This window comes from Ovis aries, chromosome 3, assembly GCF_016772045.2.
Source record: "Ovis aries strain OAR_USU_Benz2616 breed Rambouillet chromosome 3, ARS-UI_Ramb_v3.0, whole genome shotgun sequence".
NCBI classification, from domain to species: Eukaryota; Metazoa; Chordata; class Mammalia; order Artiodactyla; family Bovidae; genus Ovis; species Ovis aries.
This window is the reverse complement of record NC_056056.1, coordinates 5924512-5938945: the sequence shown is the minus strand read 5'-3', so window position 1 is coordinate 5938945 and position 14434 is coordinate 5924512. Positions and strand designations below refer to the sequence as shown.

The following is a 14434-nucleotide window of genomic DNA, read 5'->3' as shown; positions in this document are numbered from 1 at the left end:
AACATAATTATTTTCTTGTTGTTGTTTTGGCTGCGCCAAGCAGCTTATGGACTCTCAGGTCCCCGATGAGGGATCAAACCTGGGATCCTGGCAGTGGAAGCACAGAGTCCTAACTACTTGACCGCCAGGGAATTCCAATAACATAACGTTTGCTTAATGCAAAGCACCAGACGCTCAGGATGTGCAGGCTCTAGGGTGAAGCAGGTGCAGTCAGGAGGAACATGGCCCTGCCGCCAACTGCTGTGTGAATTCCAGTCCTTTTGGGGGCCTCAGTTTCCTCCTCTTTAAAAAGGGACCTGCAGTGGACAGAATGTTTATGTCCACCCCAAATTCATATCTTGAACTCTTAACCCCAAGGTGATGGTAGTAGGAGGTGGGGCCTTTGGGAGGTGACTAGGTCATGAAGGTGGAGCCTTCCTGAATGGGATTGTGTGCCTTATAAAAGAGACCCCAGAGAGCTCCCTGGCCCCTCCCACCATGCAGGGGTCACAGGGACCCCTTATCTGAACCAGACACTGAACCTGCTGCTATACTAAGACAGATCCACAACCCCAATATTGTGAAAGGCTCCATAAGCACAGTGCCATGAGAACGGGAGGCATTATGGTTATGTCCATGCTTCCTTGAAACTGGACAGTGTCAAGACTATAATCCAGCATGCAACTATAACCCAGGACTAGAACGTGGTCTAGGAGCATTCCCAGGCCTGGCAGCCTGACTGAGCTATACTGCTTCAAAGGACACCACTGCCCTCTTCTGGTCGAGAGCAGACTCAACGGATGCACCCTTTCTCATACTTTTCTTGGCTCTAGCCCCTTCTCCTCTGTCCTCTGTCTTATGAGATGGTTGGATGGCATCACCGACTCAATGGAGATGAGGTTGAATAAACTCCAGGAGATAGTGATGGACAGGGAGGCTTGGCATGCTGAAGTCCATGGGGTCACAAAGAGTCAGACATGACTGAGCGACTGAACTGAACTGAACTGAGCCCCTTCTCCAGGCAAGGAGGAGGGCAAGTGTCTGGCTGTCCACTTACTGATGACCTGTGAGCAATTAGAATCTATATAACTGACTACCTTACAGGGTTGGCTTTCTAGACAAATGTAGTTGTGAGCCACGCTTAGGTGAAAGAAATGCTATCCTTTTGAAGATTTACCAGGCTATTGGTCTGATGGGTCTTCAGGAGAAAACAGACTTAATTTACTGGTCTCAGTGAGTGGTGCTGATGCAAGTTATTTTATTTCATCCTATTTAGAATCCCTGTACTGGGCTGTGCTGTGCTAAGTCACTTTAGTCTTGCCTGACTCTGCGACTCCCGACTCTGAGACTCCACAGACCATAGCCCACCAGGCCCCTCTGTCCATGGGATTCTCCAGGCAAGAATACTGAAGTGGGTTGCCGTACCCTCCTCCAGGGGATCTTTCCGACCCAGGGATTGAACTCGTGTCTCTTATGTTTCCTGCATTGGCAGGCAGGTTCTTTACCACTAGCGCTACCTGGGAAGCCTGCATGAAGAATTATCACCTCCAATTCCCTGAGGTTGAAACTAAGTCTGTTGCGAATGCTATAAAGCATGCAGGGCCAAGGGTGAGGGAGAGGGTAGCACCTGGGGAGAGGGACAAGCGAAATACTCCTGACGCCTAGATAAAACCACATATCCTTCCATCTGTTCATCACTGAACCCTTAGGACAGCTCCTGGCTCATTTCACTGTGTGAGTAAATGTACGCGAAAATCTTTGTATTGTGTCCATTTGTCCTCCCTGACAAAACATACCCGCTTGGCAAGATTTAAATGTGTTCTTAGACGGCTTCTTGCTTTTTCCAAAAGAAATACCAGGGAAATCAGCTCGCTTAAGAAAGAATGGAAACAGCACCTGCAGCACTGTTTGGGGGTGTAGATGATGGTTGGTGCTGAACTAGCACTCACGAAGTGACAGTAATGTAGAATACAGGGGCTACTAGTAACAGTACGAAAAGAGACTCTTTCCTCTGTCCAAATAGTGTTTTCTCCTCTTGATCCTCCTGGTCAATCGCATACCAAAGAAGAGAGATTTCAGCAGCTTTGAATTGGAAGGAAACTCAGAGGCCCACTTCACAATTATTTATAACCCTGGAAAACAGTAAGTGAGATGAGCACAAGAGTTTTGCTGAAAAGTCGAACGCTATGCAACCTGAGATTTTATTATTTGACAAGAGCAGCCTTGCCAATAGTAAAAATGGCAACTTGACTCCTTCCTTCCCTTCGTGTTAACCTAATGGTTGCCAGTAGCCAACATGGAGGCCAGACCGTGAGTTCCCGTTGGCGGCTGTTCTGAGGCCCCGCCCCTATGAGCGACGGCTGGAAATTGCGGAGACGGAAAGCGTGACTCCGAGTGGGGCTGCGCCTGCGCGAGTTATTGGCGCCAAGATGGCGTTGGAGATGAGGCTTCCCGTCGCTCGGAAGCCTCTTAGCGAGAGCCTGGGCCGCGAGAGTAAAAAGCACCTAGTGGTGCCAGGGGACACGATCACCACGGACACAGGCTTCATGCGGTACGTGGGGTTGTGGGGACACTGGGCGGCAGGGGCGGCTGCATTGCTCTCTTTCCGCATCAAACCTGGGCCTGTGTTCTGCATCTAAGTGCTCGCGGTACCCGGGGCGCATCTGGGAGCATCTCAGTTGCCTCGTTTTCGAGGCTTCGGACTTCCTACTTCCTGCTTCTTGTATGTCCCCGTCTGTAGCTGCCTCAGCTCCCCCGAAACCTTCCTGTCCCGATCACTGGTAGCTGTGACTCGTGGGTCCTGTGCCTCAGGCCCCGATTCTGAGGCCTTCCTCGTTGAACCTGCAGCTAGGGCCTCCTCACAGGTTTCGGCGGAAGGGATGGTGGGCGTTTTTGACTTCTTCCACTTAGCCCTCAGCATTCCGTCTCCTAGCCAGGGGCACGGTTTTGGAACGAGCCATTGCTTGGGCTTAAAGAAAGTGAAGTCGCTCAGTCGTGTCCGACTCTTTGCGACCGCATGGACTGTAGCCTACCGGGCTCCTCCGTCAATGGTATTTTCCAGGCAAGAATACTGGAGTGGGTTGCCATTTTGGGCTTAGGGGGCATGCAAATATATTATGTTACATGCACCAGAATAGGTAACTTTGAGTCTGAGGGCAGGCTCCAGCTTAAGGGCAGCTGGGGTTCCGGTCCTGCTGCCGTCACAATATTAGCTGTATCACCTCTCCGAGGTCAGTTTCCTCGTCTGTAAAATAACTATTCCAGAGAATGGTGAGGATTCCATGAAAGTGAAAGTGTGGAAGAGTTAGTCCCTCAGTCATGTCCGACCCTTTACCACCCGGTGAACTGTAGCCCGCTAGATTCCTCTGTCCATAGAATTCTCCAGGCTAGAATACTGGAGTGGGTTGCATTCCCTTCTCCAGGGATCTTCACCACCCAGGGATCCAACCCAGGTCTCTGGCATTGCAGGCAGGTTCTTTACTGTCTGAGCCACCAGGGAAGGATTACATGAGGGGTAATGATTATGAAAAAAAGTAAGACTCACCATTCTATCACCATCACAGTGGTCAACACTACTCATACCTCAGGCAGCCTCTGCCCTCCCCCCATATGCATATGAGAGAGGTACAGCGTTTATTCCATTGCCCTTTAACCTCTTAGTTTGGGATTATTGGTTCCCAGGAAATCTTAAGATTCAGTCCTTTATTCATGCAGTCCATAAATATTATTTGTGGTTGGGGTATAAACTGAACAAAGAGGAAATCTCTGTCCTGGTGGACTTTATGTTCTGAGACAGACAGATGAGAAATAAGCACAACAAACAAGTTATTTAGAATATTTGCTGGTAAATGCAGTAGAAAAGAATAAAGAAGTGAGGCAGGGTAAGTGGAGCATAAGTTGGAAATATGGTGGGGATGGCAGCCGCAGGGCGGGTGACTATTACAAATGGGAGAGTTGAGGAAGGCCTGGTGGAAAAATGCCATTTGAGTCGACTTGAGTACAGTGCAAGAGATGGCCACGTAGGACTCTAAAGAAGGAGTGTTTAGGCAGAGGTGGCAGCCAGCAGAAAAGCCTGTCTTTGAGGCAGGAGGAATCAGATTTGAGGAACACATTGTTCTGGCTGCTAGAGGTCACCTCAAATATTACCCTGGTATCCTTTGTATCTTCCTGTTGCAACAGGGGCCATGGAACCTACATGGGGGAAGAGAAGCTCATTGCATCTGTGGCTGGCTCTGTGGAGAGAGTAAACAAGTTGATCTGTGTAAAAGCTTTGAAAACCAGGTGAGAGCAAAAGGTGTGTATTTTGTGGCATCTGAGTTGCACAGCCAGGTCTTTTCTGCCATGACACACCCCCTACCCCCAGCCCTGCCTGCCCTGTCGTTCTGTAGGGCTGGGATTTCGGGAACATGACTGGAGGAAGGGTAGAGATGACTGTAGGTAAGGGTAGGCTTCAAAGGTTTCCCTACGATATCTGACCTCTTCAAACTTGGGTTCCCTCTCCTGCAAAATGAGACCTTGCCTGACCTCCTGGGTAGGATTTTCCTTGGAATTCACCGAAATAGTGTGTATAAAGTACTTTACACAGAGAGCCGTCTGCCTTGAGGGCTCAGTAAAGGTTAGCCCCAGAACATGAGCCAGTGGGGTTGGAACAGAGTGAGCAGGCGAGTAGTAGGAGCAGATGCAGAGAGGTGAGGTAGGCAGTCTGCATGCCCTGCAGCCACGATAAACGTTTCTGACTTCCACTCTGTGCGGTCTAGGAAGGCCCTGGAGCAGAAGGACCTGATCCGCCGCCCTCTGTTTTAATGGAGTCACTCTGGCTGCTGTTGGGGGCGGGGGTGGGGCAGGGTTAGGGAGCCAGATTCCTGCTCTGTTCTCATCATCTCGGTTGGTGGTGGCTTGGACTAAGGTGATAGCCATAGAAGTGGGGAATAGTGATCAGTTCTGCGTGTATTTCGTGTTCTGCGTGTATTTACTGTGAAAAGCTGTAGGATTTTGTATGTGGGCTTTTCTACACGTAGGACTATGTCTGTGAGAAGAGATCGTTTTATTTCTTCCTTTGGGGTGCTTTTTATTTTCTGCCTACATTGGTAAGGTAGAGGTCTTAGAATCTGCTGCTGGACCTGTCCTGGAGCAGGAGAGAGAGGGGAGGAGGGAGATACACACGGTTCCTCCAAAGACTCCAAGGACTGTGGCTTGAGCAACCGGAGGGGTGGAGTTGCTATTTCCTGGGCCGGTGACAGTTGGGAGAGGATCCATTTGCTATAGTGGAATTGAAGGGGCTGCTAGAAAGCTTTGTTTGAGGTTTCTAACTTACGCAGATTCCTGTTAGGCACGTAAGTGAAGGTGCTGGGTAGCCAGTGGTTGACTAGAGCTAGAGCCTGAATTCAGGGGAATGGTGGACTCATCGGTGGCATTTAAAGCCATCAACTTGGGTAAGCTCACCAAGTGAGTGTGGGCTGGAAAGAGAAGAGGCCCAAGGACTTAGCCTTCAGAGTGGAGGCTCTAATTCATCATTAGAGTTGGGAGGAGGAATTAGGAAAGGGATCCGAGACATGCAGCCAGTGGCTGAGGGAGACGTGAGTAGACCGGTTTGGGAGGTACCTGCCTCACTTTCCTTTCTCCTCCTCTGGCTGATGTGGAACTCGTCTGTGTTCCAGAGCCCACCAGAAAATATCCCTTGCATATCCATTTTTCATGCAGTTAACAAAATAAGGCGTTTCAGACTTAATGAACTCCTTGCAATAAATGGTATAAGAATAGTTGATGGGGACTTTATATGCATAGGAATGTTGGAAGTTGTCAGTTCCTGAAACTTAAGTTCGAACAGCATGGTTATGTGAGCTTACCAAATGTGGTGCCTGATCCAGGCCTGCGTGCTGTTTAACTGAAATCGCAAATGGTACTCGGTCTTGTCATGGAGGCTTTTCACTGATGGAGGACCTTCTGCTTTTTCTTTCAGATATAATGGTGAAGTGGGAGACATTGTAGTGGGGAGAATCACAGAGGTAAAGTCTTATCAGATTGGTTTTTACAAAGTAAAAGTGAGCTGGTGATCTAATGGATGAGATAGTCGTCCTATTACATGCAGTTACACGAAAGAAGGATTCATTGTGTTTGGCTCTTACGTGACCTTTGATGTAAACAGTTTGTTTGTGAACAGTTTGATGTAAGTGGTTTGTCCCATCAGGGGTTATTGTTCATTTGCAGTGTGAGCTCTGGCCTCTGGAGTATGTGTCCAGGTGTGGGGTTCCTTTGTTTTGTAGGTTCAGCAGAAGAGGTGGAAAGTGGAGACCAACTCCAGGCTGGATTCAGTCTTGCTTCTCTCATCCATGAACCTTCCCGGAGGAGAGCTGGTAAGGATCTCCAGCTAGGACTATGTATAGCTTGCTGGTGAGAGTGCTGGGATCCCTTGCTCCACCAGAGAACTTTGCTTTATACTGAGGTTGCCACTTGTACTCCTGTTTGTCTGCTGTGAATTTTGCTGTCTGGATGTACACGTAGGCTTTTCACTTGGCCCACGCCTCCCAACTCAGGCAGCAGTTGGTATGTGGTAAAATCTGGGATGTCTGTGGGGAAATCCCAAAGGAGAGTTGAGAGACGCCCTCTCAGATGCTTGGTGCTAATAGTTTTCCTTTTCTGGGTGTATCAGTTTTGTTCAGTGAAGGTCTTGCTTGAAAACTGTGTTTACAAATCAGCTTTACATGAATCGAATGGCATTTGATTATTCCAGACAACCGCAGTTACCTAAGCTGCTTCCTTTTGTAAAATGCCATGCTTCAGCCTTATCTTCAGGCGAGCATCTATTTACAGAGAGGCTCGTGGTGCTTGGCTGGCTGGAGAATGCCAAGATCCAGGAGGCATGATTCAGTTCCTGAAAGAGCTTAGACTAGCAGGGACTATGAGATAACTGGTCTAAATACCCTGCAGTCCAAGAGTAAACAAGTGTGCGATTGTACAAAAGACATGATTAAATTCCCCGCGAGAAGCTTATAGGGAAAATGAACGGTGGAAGTTGATCCTATCCTTGAAGGAAGGCTAGAATTTTAACAATGAATTCAGGAATCTGAGATAAACGGAAACGTGTGAGCAAAGATACAGTTAAGCAGGAGGTAGCCAGTCCTAGTGGAGCGTGGTGGGCCGCACGGTTCAGGGTCAGACTCCCTAACGTGGCCTTCCTGTGTGTTTCAGAGGCGAAGATCTGCAGAAGACGAGCTGGCAATGAGAGGTTTCTTACAGGAAGGGGACCTTATCAGTGTATCCTTCACCTTGCATTCCAGCATCTTCATGTTGGCTGGGGAATGGGGCTTAGATTGTCGGTCTCTCACAGGAGAAAATGGTAATCCTGGCCTCGACCAAGAGCCAAGGCCTCTGCTGCAGCCTGTCTCTTGCTTTTCTTTTTACATTAAAAAAAAATTTGAGGTATAGTTAGTTTTGGGAGCTTCCCAGGTGGTGCTAGTGGTAAAGAACTTACCTGCTAATGTAGGAGACGTAAGAGACCGGGATTCAGTTCAGTCCTTGGGTTGGGAAGATCCCCTGGAGAAGGCAATGGCTACCCACTCCAGTATTCTTGCCTGGAGAATCTTAGGGACAGAGGAACCTGGTGGGCTACAGTCCAGGCGGTTGCGAAGAGTCAGACACGACTGAGTGACTGAGCGCGCATGCTCACAATTAGTTTTATGTGTATAGCAGAGTGAATCAGTTATACACACACACATATGAGAATATGTAATCTTTTTCACAGCATTTTCCTATATGTGTTATTACAAAATATTGAGTAGAGTTACTGTGCTAGACAGTAGGTTCTTGTTTATCTGTTTATGCATAGCAGTGTGTATATGTTACTCCACGATGCCTCATTTATCCCTCCCCGCCCCATCTCCTCAGCCCAGGCTACCCTGCAGCTCTTGTTCAGACCTGCTGCTGCTCAGTCGGGTTTTTGGGTCTTGTAACTTGTGGTGGCTCATGCTTGAAGCCAGCTCAAAGTTTCCTGGTGATGTTAACTTTTATCCCAGGAACGAGAAAAGGTGGTGTTCATGTCCGGATATTCATGACAGCCGAGGGGGAGAGGTTAGGTCACAGCAGTGTGACCTCCGAGTCCATCTACAGCTGCAGGCGGGACTGGTGGACAGACGCGAGGATGGAGGGGGAACCAGGGACATGGGTGATGAGAAAGTGTTTGTTCCTTCATCACCGACCAGGCTGAGGTCCAGGCAGTGTTCTCTGATGGAGCCGTCTCTCTGCACACGAGGAGTCTCAAATATGGAAAAGTAAGTTGGTCTCTGGGTGTTCTCACTGGATAAGTGAGACTTCAAATCCGTTTCCCGGTCTCCAGCTGTCTCTGGCATTCTGGCCTAAAGCACCTGGAAGTTAAGTGCTAACAGGCTGGCATTGCACATGCTGACTCACGCGGTTGAGGGCTGGTAGCATCGTAAAGCACGACAACACTCACCCTTTTTCTGCGGGGTAGATTGTTCTGGCACAAGAGCCCCTATGACCCTTGGGCCTGGCCCAGCGGCTGTCTCACTCTCTCCCAAGGGGTGCGGTGGCTTTGCACGGCCTCGGTCCTGAGTTGCAGACAACGGAGCTCATGGACTGATGAAACTCGATGGCCCCCGGCCCTTGGACAAACATCCAATCAAGAAAATGGATATTATTGTTAAGAAAGATGGGTTTGTCACTTGAGCCTCTGAAGGAAATTTTGTTGCTTTTCTTGCTATAAGGTGACAAGAAATTATGGAGGCTATTTATTTTTTTTAATGACAGCATGTTTTCCCAAACAAATGATGACTCATTAGTCTTGGCTTTGGGTGAACTTTCTCATTTTCTGAGTGGAAAAGAAACCTCGCTGGTCAGTGGAGTGGCTGCAGCCAGCCATGCCCTCACCCTTGAATCAGGAGAGACAGGCTCACTGCCTGTGCTGACCTTTGTGGGCCCGAGGCCTGTAGCAGACGCGCCATCTGCGGGATGTGGGCCTTGAGCTCACCTGCCAGGACCGGGGATGTATTTGTGCCCAGCCCTAGGCCAGTCCCCTTCTCCAGTGGCATGTCTTGTGGGCAGGCCAGGCGGTTGGGGTCAAGGGGAACAGGGCAGTGCTCCTTGGCCCTCAAGAGGCTCAAGCCCGCATCTTCATTGGCTCCACCTTCTCTCAGCCGTCACACCAGCCCTGGATCAGAGCATGATGACGCTTGCAAAGGAGAATAAATGGTGGAGGAGAGTGTGAGAGTCGCCTTCTGTTGGGTGTGTAAGTGACACCTGCCTCCGGAAGGTGTCTCTCTCTACTGTGCATGCGCGTTCATGCCAGTTATCACCAGCAAGGACCCCGATTCCAGCCTCCCTAGGACACAGTCTGTACTCTGCTTCATAGTCGCCTCACTGGTGATCCTAGTGACTTAATGTACAATATATTTTTTTTTAGCTAGGTCAGGGCGTTTTGGTTCAGGTCTCCCCCTCCCTGGTGAAACGGCAGAAGACCCACTTCCATGACCTGCCGTGCGGTGCCTCAGTGATCCTGGGCAACAACGGCTTCATCTGGGTCTACCCAACCCCCGAGCACAAAGAAGACGACGCAGGGGGTTTCATCGCAAACCTGGAGGTGAGCACACGCCGCCCGCCGTTGCCCTGTTGGATGCAGAGGCACTGAGTGGGTACTGTGCTTCTGCGGCAGGTGGGGGCGCTCCCCGTCTCTCCCTGCTGCGTGGCTGTAGTTTGAGCTGGTTTGCATTTCCACTGAAGTCTGCTCAAAACATCGTGCTGCCCTCTCTTGTTCTGGAGAGATGAAATCAGTGACTTTGATCTCTGCTGGCCCAGATGGCAGTTGCAGGGTAACAGCCAAAAAGCCACTGGGGAGCCATCCTTTTTCATCTTCCCTGGAGTCAGCAGTTTGCTTGGTTTGGAGTCCCAGAGTGATCCCGCCTCAGTTGTACGTGGTTCCTGTGATCTGCTGTAACCATTCACTCATTCTGGTCTTGATTCTGTTTGCCTCCCCTGCTAGCCGGTCTCCCTCGCCGATCGAGAGGTGATCTCCCGGCTCCGGAACTGCATCGTCTCACTGGCAACTCAGAGGATGATGCTCTATGATACCAGCATCCTGTACTGCTATGAAGCATCCCTTCCGCATCAGGTATGCCACCTAGGGCTCCCCTTCTCGCTGTTGTGTGAGCAGGCGTGCCGTGTCATCCGCTCCGTGGCCCCCCACGTCCCTTCACCATGCCCACCAATATGAACTCACCTGGTGGACTCCCTTGTTGGCTGGTAGAGCTTTCCCCGAGATGCTAATAATATTCTCAATGTCTGATATCCATGTGAGGGTTTGTGGGCAGTTGGAGGTGCCAGGTGGGGCTGGTTTATGACAGCGACCCCCTGGACTTCATCTTGGCCATCCCAGTTTTAGCTGCCTTTCTAGGGAATGCTGGAGTAATAGCATTGTTGTTCTTGTTAGCTATATCCCAGAGAACCTTGCTGATTTGTTAAGCTAGTTCTAGCAGATCCTTCCTTGCAATATGTAGCCTCTGATAAACGAAAGGAAAATGGAAGGCTCGTGTTAGCCAGGCTTGGTTTCTACATTTGGGTTGGCTTGATGGTGTGCTTACTGACTGAACAAATTACCTTTTGTCTTTTCTTTTTCAGATCAAAGACATCTTAAAGCCAGAAATAATGGAGGAAATTGTGATGGAAACACGCCAGAGGCTTTTGGAACAGGAGGGGTAAGAAGAAGCATCTCAAGGCCAGGACTGTGTGGACCCAAGCAGAGCAGTCCTTGAAAGTGGAGAATCTGATTGGCAGTCCCTGCATGCAGCTCAGTGAAGAACCGGGAAATTCATCACTGGACCTACATCAGGCTGCCTCTACCTTGAAGACCTGCTTTCTCCTGTTTTAAGGCAAAGCGAGGGGGAATGTGATTACTGCTGCCAACCCCTTGAGTTGCCCACAGACTTCGGGTGCTATGGGTAGTTTCAGACCCTTAAAAGCATTCCGAGTTCCAGCCGAATAGACTCCTATCCTGGAATCATACGGGGAATCTTTTGTCTTGTAGTCACTGTCAACTCACCAGGCACAGTGCCCCATGAAATTGCCCCTATATAAAACATAGCCTCCCTGATCCCCCCAGTTGTCAGTTTTGGCCTCCATTCTCACCTCCTCTGCATCTCGAGAATGACACTGAAGACTGTAGCTTGGTAAAATGAGCCCAAGAGTCAGTGGAAGGACACAGCGACCGGGGAGCCTTTTGCTTGGTTGGTTCTCATTTCCTGTTACATGTTCCTCCTAGTGACAGATGTAAGTACATCCCCGCCAGGCTGCCTTAATCTGTTCTGCCTTTGAGGATGATCTGTAAGAAGCTGAATAATTGAGAGAGAGAATGAATGTTTTGGGTGCTCTGATAAACGTGAAAACAAAGTAAAAAAGTGGAGATGGAAAAAGAAAAGGTTTTCCTCCTATAACTGAAGCAGCAATGCATTTGATTTTGAATAATTCAGGGTTGAAAGGTAAAAACTAGATACTGAAGTTCTGTGTAACTGAGAATGGCTAGAATTCCTGTGTATTTTTCAAATGACTTTCTAAACATGGTGCCCTGATTTGGGTTTGGGGTAAACAGTTCTTTTAAAGTCAGTATATGAGAGTGCTATTTGGTGAGCTGTTTGGTTTTTTTTTTTTTAATTTATGTATGTGGCATCACTGTTTCTGTTCTTGTATTCTGTGTAATACTTGGGAGTTAAATACAGGTGAAGGATGACTTGGGAGACAGAAATTCTTCTGACAGAGGCCCTTAAATTTAAACCCAGAACACCTAGTACAATTTAACCCTAGGACAGTTTCAGTAGTGATTTGGAGCATATGACAGTTTTGAAACATAGCTCAGCTCTTTTTTGTTAAATTGTACGTCTTTATAATATTCAGTCTGTCTCCTGTTTTGAGGAGTTTGCAGTCAACTGAGTGTTGCCCAGGCTATGTTGCAAATGTAGGTTTGCTCCCTGTTTTTGAGATCATGTTCTAGGTTGTATGTCCCTGAAGGGAAGGGAATGGGGAAGGAGGGGAGCCTGCATGCCTGGTTTGGGTTGGTTTTGATCAGGGCTATAAGTGGGTTTGTTGAATGTTTGCCCTTCTCACTTGGTCTGCCAAGCTGCCAGCCTGTAATGTTCACTCAGTATATCCTGAATAGTGATTACCTACTAAGTGGTACTTTTCTTGTGGCCCACTAGAGGGTGCCCTTGTTAAGCATAATTTCAGTAAGTTTTTTTGTTTTTTTTTTTAAATAAAGCTGAAGTTTTTACACCGGTTCTGAATTCCTCTAGCACTGTGTAGGTTGCTTTGCTTTATAAGCGTGAGCACAAAATTAGGCTGAACTACGTCATTCTTAGTGGAATATATGAGCTTAAAGGGATTTATTCAAATTTGGCAACATTTATTTACTTCTGTCAGGCATTTGCTGGGCTCTGGATTCTAGTTTTAAGTCCTTAAGAATATCATTCTACAGTGTTACACAGTGCATCTCTGGAAAAAAATATTATAGTCTGGCTTGGGGGTTCACCTAAAACTAGAAAATAGCAGGAAGTAAATTGTGAGGAGGGATAAACCTTTAAATCAAGTGCTGCTGGCCTCTAAAGCATAGTTAGTCTCAATATTTATGGGAAATAAAGTCCTATTTGATTCTCATGATAACCTTGTAAAGTTTGATATGACTCGTTTATAAATGAAAGCCATTCAGATAATTAAAGTGACTTCATTAAAGCTCATTAGCAACTATGGATCAGTAGGCTTAAGTTCTTTGGATGAATCATAAAGCAACCCTTGAGAGAAGGGGTTGGACTGATAGTGAAAGGATATGGGGTCCAGAAATGTCATTTCCAGCATTGAGACCTACACTTTGGATTGTTACTCATTTTGTACACTGCCTGTCCCTCCCATGTCTGCTGTGGGAGACAAGGATGAGTCCTTCCACCCCTGCGCTTCATTTGTATCCCAGCACCTAGGACAGTGCTTGGCACACGGGCTGAATAATGCTTATGAATGATTTATTAGTTCAAGAAGTGTGGGTTAGAGTTCTGATTTGATTGGTCAATTTTAAGCTAGAGAGTGAAGAATGAAGATGCGTAGGAAATGATGAAAGCGTGAAAAGGAATAAAAAGTGAAATCTTCAAAGAGAAAGGGTGATGGTAAAGATAAGATGATGGGTAAATAGAGGGAACAGGGCGTTGATGCTTGAAGACTGATCTATAAGCCAGGATGACGTTCATCAGCCAGACTACTCAGTGACAGAGCAAAGCTAACCCAGTTAACATCTAAATTCTGCTTCTGAATTCGCTTCACATTCAGTAACTCCAGGGAACTCTATGTTTACAAGCCAGTATCTATAAAATCAGCACCATTTCCCAATCCAGCAGAAATATTTCTAAAATACACAACTGAGCATGCAACACCTATAATGCTACTGGTTTTCCCCTACTATCAGTAGCAATTTCTAAAATATCAACTAACATTAGATCAACAGTTACTTGATATTGAATGGTACAAGAGAAAATTCAAGGCTTTGGAGTAGTATCAATCTGGGCTCAAATTGTCACATGACTAGGCCAGTGACCTTGAGTAACTCACATCTTGGTTTTCTCATCTGTATACAGGGGATAACATTACTTGTGTTACTGGGCTACAATACAGTAAGGATTAAATGAGAATATGGTTTATGAAGAGCGGAAGACCATAGTGTAGATTAGGTGTGATGAGTGGATTCCCTTAGAGATGGGTATATCCTGGCAGGTGCATTGCTCTGGGGAGACTTGGAGAGTGAAGAAGGGGACCAGGAGGGTACATTTTAGTTGCATAAAAATGGGTTATGGCATGTGTGGATCCGGTTGCACGGGTCATTAGCTAGTTCTGTAAACTCAGCAGTTTCGGCTAACATGTTTTCATGTGACTATGTGTACACCCCTGAAATTAGATATTGTAATCTTTTTCTGCTGTTCCCCCCCACCTCCAGTTTTCTTGAGAAGTTGACATACATCAGTGGACAGTTTAAAGATTCTTTCTCACTCAAACACCTATGTTTATGCGATGCCTCCGAAAGGTTCTTAAAATGCTATTAATGAGTGGGCTCCCTGATACTCCAAAGAAACAATTCGTTAGCAATATGTCGATGCTCTCCAGTTGTTTATTTTTCGCTCGTTCTAATATTTATGCTGCTTGGAGTCAAGGTGGAAGTTCGGGGTGAGGGGCGGCAGTGGAGGCACCAAATAACGTCGGTTTCCTGGAGCGAACTAAATTCTCTCTCCTAAAGAAGCTCAAAGAAGCGATCCAACTCCGGTTTTGGGGAAATCCAATCCGCAGTTTTCCCCTTGCTTTGGTTCCTCGCCGGCCTTACCAACCCGCTCAGGGAGACATTGGCCAGCACCGTGCGAGGCCGGCTAGAGTCCACCGGCTCCCAGGAGGGCGGGACCGACGCTCAGGAGCCGGGAGCAAAAGG

General features: G+C 47.7%; 1 protein-coding gene across 1 annotated transcript; it reads left to right on the top strand.

Moving 5' to 3' along the window:
* Positions 1-2391: 2391 nt before the first annotated feature.
* Positions 2392-14102, top strand: EXOSC2 (exosome component 2). The gene is made up of 9 exons (XM_004005581.6): positions 2392-2530; positions 4159-4260; positions 5939-5984; positions 6243-6332; positions 7168-7233; positions 8178-8246; positions 9395-9571; positions 9971-10099; positions 10606-14102. Exons 1-9 carry the CDS (start codon positions 2409-2411, stop codon positions 10684-10686), a joined length of 882 nt encoding a protein of 293 aa, XP_004005630.1. The 5' UTR covers positions 2392-2408; the 3' UTR covers positions 10687-14102.
* Positions 14103-14434: the final 332 nt, after the last annotated feature.